This window comes from Petaurus breviceps, unplaced genomic scaffold (genome assembly GCF_028583685.1).
Source record: "Petaurus breviceps papuanus isolate PSGF00001 unplaced genomic scaffold, PetGlider_PUasm1.0 37, whole genome shotgun sequence".
In the NCBI taxonomy this organism is placed as follows: Eukaryota; Metazoa; Chordata; class Mammalia; order Diprotodontia; family Petauridae; genus Petaurus; species Petaurus breviceps.
Window position 1 is genome coordinate 79,237,363 of NW_027186296.1, and position 18,492 is coordinate 79,255,854.

At 38.4% G+C, this 18,492-nt stretch overlaps 1 protein-coding gene across 4 annotated transcripts in view; it reads left to right on the forward strand.

The window, feature by feature from the left end:
• Positions 1–18,492, forward strand: part of SLK (STE20 like kinase) — a 115,777-nt gene that overhangs the window by 38,657 nt on the left and 58,628 nt on the right. The window contains exons 1-2 of one of the 4 annotated variants that reach the window (XM_069098888.1): positions 2,114–2,252; positions 2,976–3,070. The exons of 1 other annotated variant lie outside the window; for it this stretch is intronic. Coding sequence is in view for 2 of the 3 variants with exons in the window: in XM_069098886.1 (XP_068954987.1) it covers positions 2,103–2,252 (150 nt within the window). In the remaining variant the exon portion in view is untranslated. Of the gene's footprint in view, positions 1–1,932; positions 2,253–2,975; positions 3,071–18,492 lie in introns of those variants that run through there. 2 more of the 4 variants (XM_069098886.1, XM_069098887.1) reach the window with 2 other exon arrangements.

The following is an 18,492-nucleotide window of genomic DNA, read 5'->3' on the forward strand; positions in this document are numbered from 1 at the left end:
TTCCCTTCCTTCTGTTGAAAAAATTGCCGTCCTTTCGGTGTGTCAGATTTGTAACCTCAGCATTATTCTGGATTCCTCCTTCATCCCACATATCCAATCAGTCGCCAAATCTTGCTTTTTCTATCTTCACATTTCTCCATCCAGGCCCCTTCTCTCTAACTCATACTGCTACCACCTTGATTCCAGGCCCTATCACCTCTCTTCTACATGATTTGCAATAAGCCTCTTTAATTAGTCTCTCACTGCTCCAGTCGATCCTCCATACTGTTGCCAAAGTAATTTTCCTTAAATGCAGATCTTATCTTGACCATGTGACTCTCCTACTCAACCAACTCCAGTAGCTTTATAGTGCCAATGGGGAAAAATATAAATTCCCATTTCACTTTTAAAGCTCTACAGAACTCCACTGTATTTCTCTAGCACCATTCCACCTCTCCTGCTCCATAGACTCTCTGATCTAGTCAAACTGGCCTTCTGTTTCTCCCTCAAGAGACTCCCAACACACTATTTCCTCTTCTCAGTGACTTTGCATTGACCGTCTCCAGGAGAGCGCAATGCACTCTCGCCTTGCACCTGTTTCAGACAATTCTTCATTCTTCAAGACACAGCTCAAGCATTCCCTTCTACTTGAAACCTTTCCCGATTCCTTCACTTGCGGATGCCCTAAGTTCCCTTGTATTTAAGTGCTCTCTATTTATCCTCTTTATATTTATACTGTGTATATTTCCACATGCACTTGTCTTTCCCATTAAATTTTAAGGTTTATTCTTTGTGCTTGTATCCTTAGCGCCCACCACAGTCTCTGGCACATAATAGGCATTTAATACTTGTTAATTGATTAAAAATGTGAGGAAATAAGACGAGTTTAAGAGACAGCAGGTTTTTCTCAGCCCTACTAGGAAGTCATTTGAAGTTGGTCTGGTGCTCTGCCCTGGCTCTTCAGGAGGTGACCCAAGAAAAGTCTCCAAATGTGCAAAAACACTCTCAGCCTCCGACACGGTTTGCCATACTCGGGAGCTTCAATGACACATCGTCCGTCACAGACTCTGGGATGAGGCGATGGATGAGGCAACTTGCCTGAGTCAAGGATTTCTGCAAGGGCGGGAGCCTCTAGGGCGCCATAATATTTGTAGTGGATGCCCTCCACGCTCAGTATGTCACCACCCAAATCACCGCGATTGCGTTGCATCCGAGTCCCCCCTCCCCCCATCCCGGTCAACCCCCAGTCTCTGGCCAGGGGGAGCAATCACAAGGCGCGTCCACCACAAAGTCCTCACAGCAACGGCCCTCAACGGCTGCTCCCAACGGCTGCGTGAGTTCGCGCGCCGGAGCGCGCGTGCGCGTGCCCGCAGCGGCACGCCGCCGCGTGCGCGCGCCCCAGGCCCAAGGCTCGGGAGGCTGAGGAGGCACCGAGGCGGCCGCGGCGGGAGCGCCGCCTGGGAGACTAGGCGGGCGACGGGAGACAGCTCGAGTCCCACGTCGCAGGAGCGGCGCCTGGGGCCCAGAGAGAAGGAGACTGGGCCCGGAGCGAGGGAGGCCGGCCGTTCGCCCCCGCGTCGCCTGAGAAGCCACCCTCCGCCGGCCACCCGCTCCCGGGACTTGGCGTGACGCGGGCCTTCGGTCGGGTAGCCGCGGAGCCCGGACAGCTCACACCTCGACCCACCGCCCCCCGCCCCCCAGCGGGCTCCGGGCTCCTCGGGGTCCCGGGGTGGGGGACGCGGGGGCCCTGGTCGGGAGGCGAGGCGCCCTCCCCCTCTTCCTTCCCTTGGGACGGCCGCGGGCGGCCCGACCGCCTCCCCGCCCGCCAGGGAGGCGCGTTGGCCGGCACTCGCTGGGCACGGAGCACCGCCTCCCCCAGCCTCCCCGCGGTGGGGGCCGGGACCTCGGGAGTGGGTCGCTCCTCCCCGGGGGTGCGGACGGCCCAGCCCTGCCCGGCCAGGCTGCGTGAAGGAGTAGGGCGGCCGGAGGGACCCCGATCCCGCCTCCTGCCCGGCCGCCTGCTTGCGATTGAAACCTGACCAGAGGAAGCAAAAGAAAGAAACTTTGGCGTTTTATTGTGGTTTTTATCCTGTGACTGGAGGGAGCTTCGCCCCGCAGGAAAAATGTCCTTTTTCAATTTCCGTAAAATCTTCAAATTGGGCAGCGACAAGAAGAAGAAGCAGTACGAGCATGTGAAGAGAGACTTGAATCCCGAGGACTTTTGGGAAATTATAGGTGAATTGGGGGACGGAGCCTTTGGGAAAGTGTTCAAGGTAAGCCGAGTCCGGGAAGCTGCTCTCGAGGGCCCGAGAGTCTGCGGGAGGGTCGCTTAGTGCTGCTTCGGGCCCCAGCCCTGGCGCCCATCTCTTCTCCCTCACCTTCTACCAGGAGTGTCAAACTTCTGATAAAGAGCCCACCACGTTATCACCTAGCTAAGGCATTTGGGTCAAATGCTGAGTAAAATGGGGTCTATATAAATAAAGGGGGTTGCTAAAGTCGGGCAAGGAACTGTTCCACACTTAGAAGATAAATGTCTGTTAAGATGTGTTTTAATTAGATAAAAAGTATCTTCTAGGTTTTGTTTCCTGTCACTTTGACCCCGAAGTACTTTTAATGAGAAATGAATCATATTTGCAGGACAGTTGCCGTACTTAGCACTTTATCCACGAGTTATCCTGGTTGCCTGGTGTAAAACAGGTCGATTTTTATTGGAATAACATAGTTTTATTTATGTCAAGCACACAGCTCAATCTTTCCTTTACACTTTTGGATGAGAATAATGATATTTTAAAAATTCAAAATCTGTACATCAGTTCATTGACATTACAAAACTAAAGTTTCTGAAGGAAAATTTCCAGAAAAAATGTGTATGCAAAGCTAACAGTAAATTATAGTTTAAAATTATTTTTGGATAAGTTAAATTTTAAAAAGAGGCTTGAGCTTTCAACCCTAAGACATTAATGTCAATTTTTTTTGTATTGTTTTTTTTTTTTTAGACAGTATGTAAAGTATGATTTTGGGATGTTTTAATCCTGAAGTCCAAGATTGTCATGATACTAGATTTAAGGGAAGTTTGGAGCCCATGGTCTAGGTAGGTGTGATGTCATGGTTAGGGATGAATGGTATTATTTCATGTCTTCAAAGCTTGCTACTTTGCCTGTGAAGGATGTGTCATATTCTGCATACAAAAGGAAACTCTATTCCTTGTTGTCTAAGTGGGAGAGAGATGTTTTGGGAGGTGGGTGGGAGGGAAGACTAGGAAATCTGTAGTGGAAAGAAAAACTGGACTGGAAATCAGTTTTGCTCCTCACTAGCTGTGTGACCTTGGGCTAGGCATCTCCCCAGGCTTTGGTGTCCTCATCTGTAAAATGAAGTGGTTGGATTAGATGATTTCTAAGGACTCTCTCAGCCTTAGTAGTATAGTTTTTGTAACTTGCCTAGGACTCTGCAAGTTAGTGGCAAAACCAGGACTCTATTCCCTTACTTTTGGCATTTTGAATTCTTTAGGTAAAAGGAAAGTGGTGGGATAGCCTGGACAACTTTTGGTGGTACAAATGTACCTTGCTTTATACAATAGGCACCTTAAGTTGTATTTAAATTATATTTTTGTACATTTCTTTTTAGCGCACTGGGGAAATAAGACATTAAAACTAATGTAGCTTCTTTAAATGAACCTTTTCATTTTCCAATTAGAATAAAACACCTTTGTTGATGTTTTCATTTAGGATCTTTGTTTCATAAACTTTGTTCACAAATTTGTTGATTCTTTATTTGAATGGGACTTGAACCTCAAGTCCAGCCCCCTCACTTTACAGATGAGATGGGACAGGAAATGGGATAAGCCCATAATGAACTATTTCTCTGATTTCTCCTGCTACAGAAATACTGTTGAAGGGGGAAACAGATGTTAAGTCCAAATTCCTGTCACCCTAATTTAATTGTTTGCAAAGGAGTTTTATAAAAGTAGCTTAATTGCTGAGTTTTATCATAAAGAGTAGGTGTATCCTCATTCTAGCAGGTTATTTAATTGAAAGCCCTAGAAAAGTGTAAGGAAAAAATTTATTGTTGAAAAATAAAACCATATCCAGGAAGTCCAAGGTAACTTCCATATATTCGTTGATCTTTTCATTGGCAACCTGATTTTTGAAGACAAGGGTATCTTGAGATATTTTTATTGTTCCACTATTCATATAAGAATATAGTGCTGTTTGGCAATTTTAAACTGATCTAGCCTGTTGGGTTTTGTTTTGTTTTATTTTATGTTCTGATAGGTTCATTTACATTAATTTTGTGTTGATGAAATTCTTTTGGTATTTAAAAAAAAACTTAATAGAAGTCAGCCATTAAAATTATATTTAGTTTTTCAAACTTAAAAATTGCACACAATTTTGTTAGATAATTAGAGTTTATGACTGATGTTATACTTAGGCACAAAGATAAAATCACATGTAGGATAACATGCCAGGTTTATGCATTTAAAAAACTACCCAAAGTAGTCTCATTGCTTTTACTTCTGTACCAAGTCTGTCTGTCATTTTCCCCACATTTCTCCTCTTTCTCTTCCTCCTCCCTCATTCTTTCCCTCCCTCTTTCTCTACTTCCCTGTATCCTCATACCCTATCTGGAAAATCCAGCTCCTCCTTGCTTTATAGATTTCATTTCCTTTTGACTTGATTAGAAAAGGATTTCAAGCTCTGTGTTTAACTATTTAAAAAAAATAATTTCAAATAATAAAATGAGTTGATGGTTTAACTCTTGACATACTGATAAAGATTTCTATGGAATTGATGAGAATATGATTTCTAAATGAAATTACTTTTACTTTACATGGTGATTTGTGATTTTTCAAAACATCTTTGGGATATAACCACATTTTAATGTAAAATTTTTTAAAAAATAAGTTTTCCTTCCACTTTTTTTGGGTGAGGATTCCTACTCTTCAGCTTCTTCTGAGCTTTTTTATTTTGTGAAATTTAGAAAAATCAGAAACATAATTTTCATATATTCTTGACTTATTGATGATAGTGTATATCTTAGTCTTGAGAAATTGCTTTTTTGGTATGTCCCCAATGCTTTATGCACAAGAATATCTTACTTAGATGACTTAGTTAGATGAGACTTCTGATTCATTTGACAACCAAGAAAAGAGAGGCCTTCTTTTATTGGTGATATTATGGAGTAGGCAAACACTATTAATGTAAAATTTAGTCTTCATAATCCAATAAAGTTAAGATGACATCCCATTTTATTGGGAGCCTATTCCCATGAAAACAGTAAGGACTTCAAATCTCAAAAACATAGCATCATAGTATTTAAATTCCTAAGAACATTTTAAATATATATGTTAAAGGAACTTATCTCATTCTTAAAATTCTGATTTTTACCTAGACTCAGGGAATATTGAAGGGTTCTTTTGTGTAGCTATTTGGAGGCTTTAAATATTTTTTAAGATTGGTAAATATTTGTTATTTTTTTAAGGATGCAAGAAAACAAATTTGACTTGATTTTTACATGCACTAGAAATATTTTTAGTATTTCATAGTTAGATTATATAGTCCACAAATTTCACTTTAACAGTCTTTTTCTTATTTTAAAATTTGTTGATACATTTCGTTTTGATGCAGCAGATACTTCCCCAAAAACACCCAAGCAAACCCGTCTAGAAAGTACATTTTTCCCCCTCCCACCAAAAATAAAACCATATAAACCTAGCAAGATTATCAGTGATAAGCAGAAAGAACAAATGCTTTATTTAACTTTGATGTTCTGGTACTACAACATTTCTATTTGATGAGAGGTTTGTTTCTATATTGATTTTATTTACATTGTTGCATTAAATGTATATGTTCTTTGTCCTTTGTTTTCTACTCTTAACATCATTTCATACAGGTACTTTCTTGAGTCTCTTAATTCTTTATATTTGACATTCCTTACTTATGGCACAATAATATTCTATTACATTAATATGCATAATATGTTTAGCCACTCCCAAATTTAACACATTTTGTTTCCAGTTTTTATTTTCACATCATTCATAGAAATTTTTTTCTTGATGTCAGTTACTTCCTTAGGATATAGGTTTAGTATAGTGTAATCTCTTGTTCAAAGTGTTTAAATAGTTTAGTAACTTTTCTTATGTAATTCCAAATCATTTTCCAGAATGGTTAAATGAATAAACAATTCTGGGAGCAGTGAAGTGGTGTGCTTGTGTTACCACCATCTCTATAAAAATGAATTTTCTTTTGACAATTTTACAAGCATTTTAGGTTTATAGGAGTATCTCAGGGGTTTTTGATTGATATTTATTTCTCAGTTTATTAGTTATTTTGGACGTTTTCAGATGGTTAAAGATTGTATTTCTTTTGAAAACTGTTCATCTAATCTGAACACTTGGATGTTGGGGTTATTCTTAAAAATTCTTATCAATTCCTTATAGATTTTTTATATTGTCATACTCTTAGAGATATTTTATAGAAACACTTTTTCTTCCCATCTGTATCTCTGATTTTAGTTGCATTGATTTTATTTGTGCAAAAGACTTAAATATTCTAAAATCAAAATTATTATCTTCTGTTCCATTTCTGGTTATTGATTTTGCCTCATCTATAATAATGAGGGGGAAAAAAGACTTTCTAGTCCTCCCTAAATTTTTTATGCTGTACCTTTTTACATTTAGATGATACATTTGGAACAGGCACTGTAAGATATAAAATGCTTCTCTAAAAGCTTTTTCACCAAAATATTATTCAGTTTTTTTTTTAGCAGTTCTTATAAAATAAGTATTCATTCCCCAAAAGCTAGTGTTTCTTGAGGTTATAGAATACTAGACTGCTTTGGCACATTGAATTTAGCCATCCAGGTTCACAGTCATAATAACCCCCAGATTCTTCTTTACTCCTTTGCCACCCATAGTCACTAAGTTGCTAAGTCTTGTTAGTTCTTCCTCCTCAACATCTTTTGTATCTGTCCCTTTCTTTCCATTCATCCAGTCATTAACCTAGTTCAGGCTTTAATCTCTTGCTGGGACTGTAGAAATCAGTCTCCTAATTGTACTCCTGCTTTCCAGTGTCTCCCTTTTCTCTATCAGTTTTCCACATAGCTGCCAAAATAATGTTCCTCAGGCACACATATGACTTGTTTTATGAAAGCTTCCTTCTCTTGCACCCACTAGTCAAGACATTTCAATGATTCTCTGCTGTCTTGAGAATAAAGAAATAAAGATTTCACAGCTTGCTATTCACAATCTTATTCTAGATGATCTTTCTATACTTCTTGTACATTTCTCTCCTTTATGCATTCTGTTTCAACCATTGGCCTACTTGTTGTTTTGCATACACAACATTCTGTCCCCAGTCTCTGTACTTTTTTATAAGGCATGCCCCCCATGGATTCCTTTCTCAGTTCCGCCTCAGAGAATCTGTAGCTTCCTTCAAAGTTTAGTTCAAATGGCATCTCTTAGGGTAAGACTTGACTGATTCCCATAGTTGTTGGTACTTGCTAATTCCTTCTCAAATGATCCTGTATCGCTCTGTATTTCTGGGCAAGTCAGTTAACTTCTCAGTGCCTTTGGTAACTTGCTAAGACTATAAATTTCACAGCAGTAGCTGATCTGCATTGGTAGATGGAGTTCTCTTTCTGACAGTTGCCTACATAAAGAAATCAAAGGTTCACAAGTACAGTAAAAGAAAAAAGGTCAAGTAATAGTGGAGATAGTAGATATCTTTGCTTTACCCTTGATCTTATTGGGAATGCTTCCAATGTTTCTCTATTATAAATAATACTAGTTTTTGGTGTTATTAAAGTTTTATTTATGCTTTTGTTTTTTATACTGCAATCATTTTCTGAATGATCTTTCCCTTCATTGACATGTCCCCTTTAACAAAGAAAATCAGTTACACAAAACTTGCCAATAAAACACCCAAGAAATAATGTATGCAAGATTCTGTGCTGGTAGTTGTCTACTGAGACAGGAGTATCATCATCTTTTCTCTGGACCAAGTTTATTCATTACAATTAATTTTAGTTCAGCTACCTTTTTAACATTGTTTTTGCTTACATTGTTATATCGTAATGAATATTGTACTTTTGGTTTTCCTACTGCACTCTGCATAAATTCATACATATATGAATGAATGAATAAATGTGTCAAGTGCTAGGGATAGCAAAACAAGAACAAACTAGACCATCCTAGTCTTCAATTAGCTTGCATTCGAATAAGAGAGGACAACACATAAAAGGGAGCTGAAAGAGGGGAGGAGATTGATAGTGGGGTATCTGCTTGGTTTGGAAAATCACTGGGAAAGGCCTGGTTATGGGCAAGGTAAGGTGAAAGCTCACTGTCAGAGCCCAACATCCCAGGGGCAGAGTCTAAGGTTTCAACAAGTTTCACAAGTTTCTCTTAGTTCTCATTTTTTATGGTGCTGTGTTATTCCATTTTTATATCACAATTTGTTTAGCCGTTCTCTAGTTTGTAGAGTTATTTTTCTAGTTTTTTGCTACCATAAAAATTGATGCTTTGAATATTTTGATAAATATGGGACTTTCTTCCCTTTCATCTTTGACCTTAGTATAAGTCCAGTACTGGGGTCCCTGTGTGTGATATTTAGTGATCTTTCTTTTGTAATTCCAGATTGTTTTCCAGAATGCATATACCAGTTTGTAGACAGACCAAGAGTATATTAGTGTATTTCTCCCATAACCTTACCAAAATTGACCATTTATATTTGTAATCTTTGCCAAATGATTGTTTGTGAGGTAAAAGCTCAGTATTGTTTTAATTTGCATTCATTTTTTATTTTAGACAGGTATTTTTAATCATAAAAAGTCCTTTTAAACTTGTCCTTTTTAGTGTTTTCCCCCAAACATGAGTGTTTCATTGGAAACTTCAATATGATGTGTGTATGAAATTAATTTTTCAAACAATGTGATAGATTATAGGAATATGCTTTTAATACAAATTGAAAAAGTCCTCAAATTTTAGATAACTTAAATATACTTTTTCTTGGCAATTGTATTTATTTGGTTAGGTAACTAAGTAGTGCAAGGGATAAATTGTTAGACCTGGAGTAAGGAAGGCTGGAGTTCAGGTATTGATTGCCTCTAAAACTTAGAAGCCGTGTGATCATGGGCAAGTCTTTAAGCTTTTGTCTGCCTCAGTTTCTTCATCTGTGATATAGGGATAATAATAACACTTACCTCCTAGAGTTATTGGAAGGATCAAATTAGATAATATTTATAAAGCACTTTATAAATCTTAAAGTGCTTATATAAATGGTAGCTATTATAGTAGCTATTGCATTATTATACAATAAGTTGGTCTTATGTGTTGAGGAGAAAATTTTTTTATGAACAAAACATGGATTATATCATTATTGGGTTTTTCTTTTGTAATTCATTTTTTACTTTTATTTTCCAAAGAATTTTAAATACTATTTGTATCAGTTTAAAAATTGATGCTGTTAGAGAATCATAATAACTAAACAAGGGATTGTAGAGATCATTTAGTAGAGTCTAACCTCCTTCCTTAACAGCCTCTGGGAAGCTATGCGTGTTCCCCAAGATTCCAGAACTACTTAGTGGAAGATTTAGGGCTAGAACCCAACTCTCATAACATACTGCACAGTTCTGTGCATTTTGTCATTCTTTAAGTTTAGGATTCATTAATGTTGAGTGTATATTTGCACTTCCTTACATGCCTTTGAAAAGATGAGAAAGGGTTTTTTTTTTTTTTTTTTGGTCTTTTGCAGGGGGGAAGGCAAGGCAATTGGAGTTAAGTGACTTGTGTTAGGCCACACAACTAGTAAGTGTTAAGTGTCTGTGGCTGGATTTGAGCTCAGGTCCTCCCGACTCCAGGGCTGGTGCTCTGTTCATTGCGCCATCTAGCTGCCCCCCTCTCCTCCCAGGCTTTTAAAGGTTATTTAAATTATAAAGGAAACTATCTAATTTACTATTCAAAAAAACCTCAACTTTTAAAAATGTCACTTTTACTACCCAATAACAGCCACCTCTGTCTATCATTCCTTTATCTGAAAGGAAAACAGTTAAACAAAACATAATGGCTACCATAAACAGGAGTGTTGGGCTTCCATATGATCATCCTTTCCATAAATACTGCCCTTTCTCCCTTCTGTTCCTCCTTGTATGGGTTTCTTCTTTGTGTATTTGGTCTGGCTAAACCACTTGTACTGACTTTATCATCATACTACCATCTGCTACTGAGGTGTCAGAGTCCAAATTTCAGTATCTGTGATGAGACTAAAGCCAAAAAGTGATGGGAAATAATTTTGTACCTATTAGATCTTCTTTCAGTTTCATCTTAAAATTCTCTTGACATGGTCTGGTGTAGTGGCCTCCAATACCAAGCTTTCTGCTTGCTTGTTTTTCCTTTCACTCTTTTGGGAGGCAGCATTCTGTTCATAATCTTTCTCCACCTTTCTCCTTTATGTTTTGCAAATGAGCTCATAGTCTAAACCACTATTTCTCTTGGCTGTCATATCTCTTGGCAAGGAAATCAAATGTCTGGCCGAGAGGTAACTTCTGGGTTCTTTTAGCCTCCTTGTTGTGGCAGCTGTCTTACATCTGTTAAACTTTTCTAGGAAATTTTGTCCTAAATCATTATCTTTTATATATTTATCTTTAAAAAAGAGTTTTCAGGTGGGATTCTTAATCTGGAGTCTATGAACTTGCTTTTTAAATACTCTGATAATTGTATTTCAAGATAATTTATTTCATTTGTCATTCTGTATGTTTTAATTTATATATTTAGAAACTTTATTCTAAGTAAATGGTCCATAGGCTTTACTAGACCATCAAAGGGTCCATGACACAAAGATTAAGAATCTTTGGTCAACAGGTTGCTTAAATAGGTTGGTTTGAAGCTATTGTTATTGCGTGCCTATCATCTCATTTTTATCACTTCTCCAAATTTGGTTTTGATTTTTATTTTTACTTAGCAAGTTAGTGGTCTGAATGTATATAGAAAGCTGATCTGTAGATGACTGCTTTATTAGTAATAATCAGTTTCATTTTTGTGTGATGTTGGGTGGACTCCCTGTGGCAAACTTTTGGAAGGACATAGATAAAAGTTGCAAGAGATGGACAGCAGATGGTTGTGATATGCATGGTTGCAAGGAATATTATTGAGATTACAGATCCAGTAGGGTTTCAGAATATTTACTGTTTGCCATATCTGGTGCCTTTTGATTCTCTTTAAAGAAAAGTTCATCACATATAAACAGAATGTTTCTGAGTAATCTTACATTTATTCCATAACGAAACTATTCCAATTTGGTACCCTCCAGAGCTTAAATCTAGCAAGGTCAAGATGGTGGGGTAGAAACAGGACTTCTGCAGGGCTTCCACTTCTACCTCCTCCAATTCATGTAAAAGGTGACTCTGAACAAACTCTGGAGCTACAGAACCCATAAAATGACACAGAGAAATTAACCTGCTGAGGATAGCCTAGCAGGCTGGCAGGAAGGGGACAGCGCAGCACTTTCGGAGCCGAGTCCAGCCTGGCACAAGCCTGGGAAACCTCAGGGCGGGCACAACCAGCCACTGGCTGGAGGGACTTCATATCACCAGCAGCTGTGGCAGTTTCCAGAATTATCAACACATAGATGCTAAGGACAAAGTGAGATGTCAGTGCAGTGTGGACTTTGTGAACTGGGAGTTCAGGAGTATGGTCAGGTCTTTACCCCCTAGAGGGAGAAGTGGCTGAGGCACTACGGCCATGCAGCCACTGCCACTTGGCTGCTTCAGAGCTCCTGGCTTGCAGATTGTAGGGGGACCAAGTGACCAGTCTGAGGGGTAATCACTCTTGCTTTAACCTGCTTAGATCTGGATTACTGTCTAGGGTGGAGGTCCTATAGTGCTTGACCAGTTTGCCAGAGCATGTGGAGGCTTCAGAGAAGCGACCCAACTAATAGCTTCAGCAGCTGTGAAAACCCCAGCAACTGGGACAAAGCCTCCTTCCTCTGGTAGCAGAGTTCTACTATGGTAAAAAGTTCTACTGTGTGTAAAAAGCTGAAAAATCAAGTAATTGAGTGGCAACATGAGCAAATGAAGGAAGCAAGGCAAGCACAGCAGTCTGACTCTGGATTTCTTTTTTGGGGACAAAAAGGATCGGGACTTGGAACAGGAGGAAGACAGCAAAGTCAGAACTCTTGCACCAGAAGCTTCCAAGAAAAGAATAAGCTGCTTACAGGCATAGAGGAGCTTAAGAAGGATTTTGAAAACCAAATAAGAGAAGTGGAGGGAAAATTGGGAAGAGAAATGAGAATGATGCAAGAAAATTATAAAATGAGAGTCAACCACCTGACTGAAGAAAATAACACCTTAAAAAACAGACTAACTCAAATGGCAAAAGAGGCTCAAAAAGCCAATGAGGAGAAGAATGCCTTAAAAAGCTGAATTTGCCAGATGGAAAAAAGAATCTCAAAAGCTCACTGAAGAGAATCATTCCTTCAGAATTAGATTGGAGGTGTGGCTAGGTACCTAGGTACAGTGAATAGAGCACTGGCCCTGGAGTCAGGGGGACCTGAGTTCAAATCAGCCTCAGATACTTAACACTTATTAGTCGTGTGACCTTGGGCAAGTCACTTAACCCTTAACTGCCCTCCAAAAAAAAAAAAAGCAGAATTAGATTGGAGCAAATGGAAGCTAGTGACTTTATGAGAAATCAAGATACTATAAACTGATCCAAACAAATGAAAAAAAAAGAAGACAATGTGAAATACCTCATTGAAAAAACCACTGACCTGGAACATAGATCCAGGAGAGATAATTTTAAAATTACTGGACTACCTAAAAGCCATAATAAAAAAAAAAGAACCTAGAAATCATCCTTCAAGAAATTCGCAAGGAAAATTGCCCTGATGTTTTGGAACCAGAGGGCTAAATAGAAGTTGAATGAATCCACTGATCACCTCTTGAAAAAGATCCCCAAAAGAAAGCTCCTAGGAATATTATAGCCAGGTTCTGGAGTTCCCAGATCAAGGAGAAAATATTACAAGCAGCCAAGAAGAAACAATTTGAATACTGTGGAAACACAATCAGGATAACACAAGATCTAGCAGCTTCTATACTGAGGGATAGAAGGGCTTGGAATATGATATTCTGGAGGTCAAAGGAGCTGGGATTAAAACCAAGAATCACCTACCCAGCAAAACTGAGTATCATGTTTTGGGGAAAATATGGTCATTCAATGAAATAGGGGACTTTCAAGCATTCTTGATGAAAAAACCAGAGTTGAATAGAAAATTTGACATTCAAATACAAGAAGCAAGAGAAGCATGAGAAGGTAAACAGGGAAAAGAAATCATAAGGAACTTATCAAAGTTGAAGTACTTACATTCCTACATGGAAAAACGATAATTTTAACTTATGAAACTTTTCTCAGTATGAGAATAGTTGAAGGGAATAGAAACGTATGTACATACATATATATGTCTATGTAGGAGGCTATATAGGTGTATGAATACATATGTGAGTATGTGTATATATGTGTACAGGTATACATAGAGGTTACAGGACCAGTTGAATAGGAAGGGATGATACTTAAAAGGTGAAATTAAGGGGTGAAAGAGGAATATAATGAAAGGAGATGGGGAAAGATAGAATGGGGTAAATTATCATATAGAAGAGGCAAGGGAAAATGGTTACAATGGAGGGGAAGAACAGGAAGGCAAAAGGGAATGAGTCAACCTTATTCTCAATGAATTTGGCTTAGGGAGGGAATGACATACACACTAAATAGGGTATCTCACCCTCCAGGAGAGTAGGGGGGAAGGGGATGAGAGGGGGAATGATGGAAGGGAGGGCAGGCGGGGGGGGAGGGAAATTGGAAGCACCCACTTTTGAAAAGGGACAGGATCAAAGTAGAGAATAGAACAAGTGGGGGGTGGGATGGGATGGAGGGAAATATAGTCAGTCTTTCACGATATATCCACTATGGACATGTTTTGCATAGCTACTGATGTACAACCTATATCGAATTGCTTAACTTCCCAGTAAGGGTGTGTGATGAGGTAGGTAGGGAAATAATCTGGAATTCAAAGGTTTAAAATCAAATGTTTAAAAATATATATATTATTATTTTACATGTTACTGGGAAATAAGATATACAGGCACTGGGGTATAGAGATCTACCATGCCCTACTGGAAAGTCGGAGGGGGAATGGGGGAAGATATAGTAGAGGGTAGATTGGGGGAGGGGATATTCAGGGGAATCACTGTTTTGGGGTGGCAGACAGGGGAAGAATGGGGAGAAAATTTGTAACTCAAAATCTTGTGGAAATGAATGATGTAAACTAAAAAGAAAAATAAACTACAAAAAAAAATCTACTGGCAAAACTTTAGACAATTCATGTTTACCTGCCTGTCACAGTAAAGAAACACTTATTTTTAGAGGCAAAAGTGGCAAATAGCTATTCCTAAAAATGAATTAATATACATTGAATAAATGCTTGTTGATTGTGGAAAAGGTGGAGAGACTTGGGTTAAAAGATTAAATACCATTAGATGGATTAATAACATTTAAATGCTGATCTCAAAGAGTAGCCACTTATAGTTACATGCCAGTTTGAAAAGATACTCCATTGGAGTATCCCAGATGTCTGTGCTTAGGCCTTTGTTAGTAAACATTTTATCAATGATTTCGATAAAGGGGTAGATAGTACCCTTAATTTCCAGATGATGGAAAGCAAGGAAGAATGGCTAGCACGCTGGATACAGATAGATGATCATTCTAAAAGGTCTTTGACAGACTATTAAACTGAACTAAATCTAATAAAGTGAAATTTAATAGAGATAAATGTAAAATATTACACTTGGGTTCAAGAAATTGACTTCAATGAGAAAAGTTGGGGGAAACATGACTAGATAGCAGTCTGGAAAAGATCTGGGGGTTTTAGTGGACAGCAGTCTAACTGTTAGTCAACAGGTAATGCCATCTTGGACTGGATTGAAAGACATAACTTTTAGGAATGAGGGGGTACCAGTCTGAACTCTTCTCTATTTTGCCATGTTCTGTTGTGGTCCCTCTTCCCATTTTTCTTTATACTCTTACACTTGGTAATCTCCTCATCTCCCATGGTTTTAATTAACATTTTTATTCAGATGATTCCTGAATCTATTATTTCCAACCTTATTGTCTCCTGAGCTCCAGTCTTAAATCTCCAACTACCTATTAGACATTTTGAATTGAGTGTCCCATAGTTATCACAAACTTGGCAGGTCCAGTACCAAACTCATTATTTTTCTCCCAAACCCACTCTTCTTTTAAATTTCTCTTATTTTTGTTAAGAACACCATCATCATTCTAGAACCACAATTTCATCTTTAGCTTCTTATTCTCACCCTACATATTCATTTAATTGCAGAATCTTAATTCCGTCTCCATACTGTCTCTTGCATTTGCACCCTTCTCTGTAGTTAAAGCCTCATCACCTTTTACTTGGACACTACAGTAACCTCACAATTATTCTACTTGCTTCATTTCTCTCTTCAGTCTAGTCCATCTTCTATACAGCCATGAAAGTGGTTTTCCAGGTGCAGGTCTGACTGTCACTCATTTACTCATTAGATTTCAGTGGCTTTCCATTACCTCTAGGATCAAATATAAATTTCTACTTGGCATTAATTGTTCTTTACAATCTGATCCCAACCTCTACATTCTGAGATTTGGCAAAACTGACTTTATTACTGTTCTTTACACGTGATCCTCTACTTCCAATCTCTGGGCCTTTGTACTTAATATCTCCAGTTCCTAGACTATACTCCCTCCTTACTTCAGCCTCTTGAAATTCCTTATTTCCTTCAAGACATGGTTCAAGAGCCACTTTATACATGAGGCCTTTCCTAGTCTTCTCAAGGTGTTCTCTCCAGGTTACCTTGTATCTGTTTTGGATAAACCTTTATAAATGTCCATTGACTCCTCCATTAGAATATAAGCTTTTGTAATGTAAGCAGAGACTTAGTTTTTTTTTTTTTTTAATGTATCCCCAGTTCTTAGCCTAGTGTCTGGAATATAGGAGGTGCTTAATAAATGTTTGCTGATTGATACATCTTTGTATTTTTTGTATATCCTTCTTATATCTTTTGAACTATTTTGCATTGAGCATCATATTTATGCTTGATATTGTATACTATGGAAAATACAATTTTTAGCCTCAGTGAATTTTTATTCAATTTCAGTAGATATTAAGTGGTTATAGTGTCACTGTGCTAGGTGTTTGGGGTAATGCAAATTTGAGATAGGATATAGTCCACCTGCTCTCATGGGTCTTGCAGTCAAGTTAGGGCATAAGATGTGAGCATAGATAACTATAATAATATACAATCTTACAAGATATACCCATTATAAAGATACAAAACAAAGTTCTGTTTTACACTTGAGTCCAAATATAGTGGAGACTAAAAGAGGAAGGGGGAGGTCACCACTAGTGGAGGTCCGATTGGATGGGTATTATGGTAGATCAGAGACAGCTTCATGAAGGATGTGACATTTGCTTTGGGCTTTAAAAGTTGGATAGTAGCTCATCATGTAAAGAAGTGAAGGAAAACACTCCAGGCATAAGGAATAAGGTGGGAAGGTACTGGAAGTGTTGGTTAGAATCTAGCCACTTTATGGAAGGCCTTAAATTCTAGGTAAAAGAATTTGAATTTTACTTATTGGCAGTAGGGAGCACTTTAAGATTTTTGAACAGAGGAGTACTATAATCAAAATAATTATAAGAAAGAGCATCACTTTGTTACAAGTATGGAAAAAAGTTGTTAGGAATCTATTGTAGTTGTCTAGGTACTTGGTAATGTAGGCCTGAATTAGGGTAGTGGCAGAGGGGTAGAGAAGGAGGGGATGGATTAAAGAGATATGAAGGCAACAGTACTTGGCAACTGATTAAATATGAAAGGTGAGGAAGTGGGAATCAGCAATAACACTGATGTTTCAGAAATGGAAATCTGAGCAAATGGTAGTGCCACAGAAGTTGATGAGATCAGAGGACAGTCAATTTTATGTTAAAAGATAATTTCAGTTTTGGACAAGGTAAGTGTTATCCAGGTCTAGAATTCACAAAGAGAGGTCAGAGTTAGTATTATTGGAGGTGATAATTGAAGCTGTGGGAATGAATACTTAAGAGTATATCAAGGTATACCATAGAGACAGGAATACCAAAGACAAAACTTTGATGAATATCTACTTTAAGTCAGTAAGGTTATGAAGATCCATTAAAGAGAAAGAGGAGGAGTGGTCAGAGAGGTAGGAGAAGAACCAGATGATTATCTACAAAAACAGTCAGTAGAAGATTGTTTGATAGTTTGGGGGTATTCAATAGTGCTAGATGCTACAGAGATGTCAAAGAAAATAAGGATTTCAAAATGCCATTGTATTTGGTTATTATGAGGTCATAACTTAGGATCCATGTATGGAATATTATGTTCTCCATTCACCCTTTTTCTTACAGAAGTTTTGGTAAAAATAAAATCATCCATGACTACCACATAAATCATCCCTTATCTTGACAACCATAACTCTTAGCCTCTTTGCATAATCTAGTAGAAATAATAGGAGCAGTGAACTCAAAGTCAGAAGAACTATGAATTCAAGAGCTCTATCAACTTATTAGTATGTGTGACTCTTGTCAAATCACTTCACCTGTCTAAGCCATATATTTTTTTAAATCTCTGAAATGGGGATAATGATAATACAGTATAGCCAGTAGAACTTTTGCAAGGAAAGAACCTTAAAGTTGCCATATAAAATGAGTTGCTAATATTTGTCAGTGAGTCAACTTTGGAAGATGAGTCTTCCTGAGTTCGGGCCTGACACACTATCTATTGCACCACCTAGTTGCCCCTTTCATTTTAATAGAGGAAAACAGTAACTAGGTACATACAAGATATATACAGGGTAGGTAGGTGGGACAGTGCTTATAGAGTGTCAGGAGTTCTCTTCCTGAGTTCAAATTTGACTTCAGATATTTACTAGCCGTGTGACCCTGTGCAAATCACTTAATCCTGTTTGCCTCAGTTTTCTTATCTGTAAAATGATCTGGAGAAGGAAATGGCAACTATTCCAGTATCTTTGCTGAGGCAAATGGCCAAATGAGGCCACAAAGAATTGGACATGACTGGAATGACAGAACAGCAATGACAACGACAATATATACAGAGTAGATGGAAAGTAATATCAGATGAGAAGGCACTAGCAGCAGGAGGGAGCAGGAAGTTTCCTACAGAAAGTGGGTGTGTCTTGAAGGAAACTGGGGAAATTAAGAGACAGAGGAAAGGATGGGGAAAATTTTGAGGAGCAGTGTGTGCAAAGGCATAGAGGCAGATGATGGAGTGTTATGTTTGAGGAACAGCAAGTAAGCCATTGTATCTGAGCTGTAGAATACCGGAAAGGGAACAAACTGTAAGAAAATTTGGAAAGAAAGGAATACCCACGTCATGAAGGTTATAAATGCCAGAGGAATTTGTATTTGATCCTAAAAGTAATAGAGAGAGAGAGAGAGA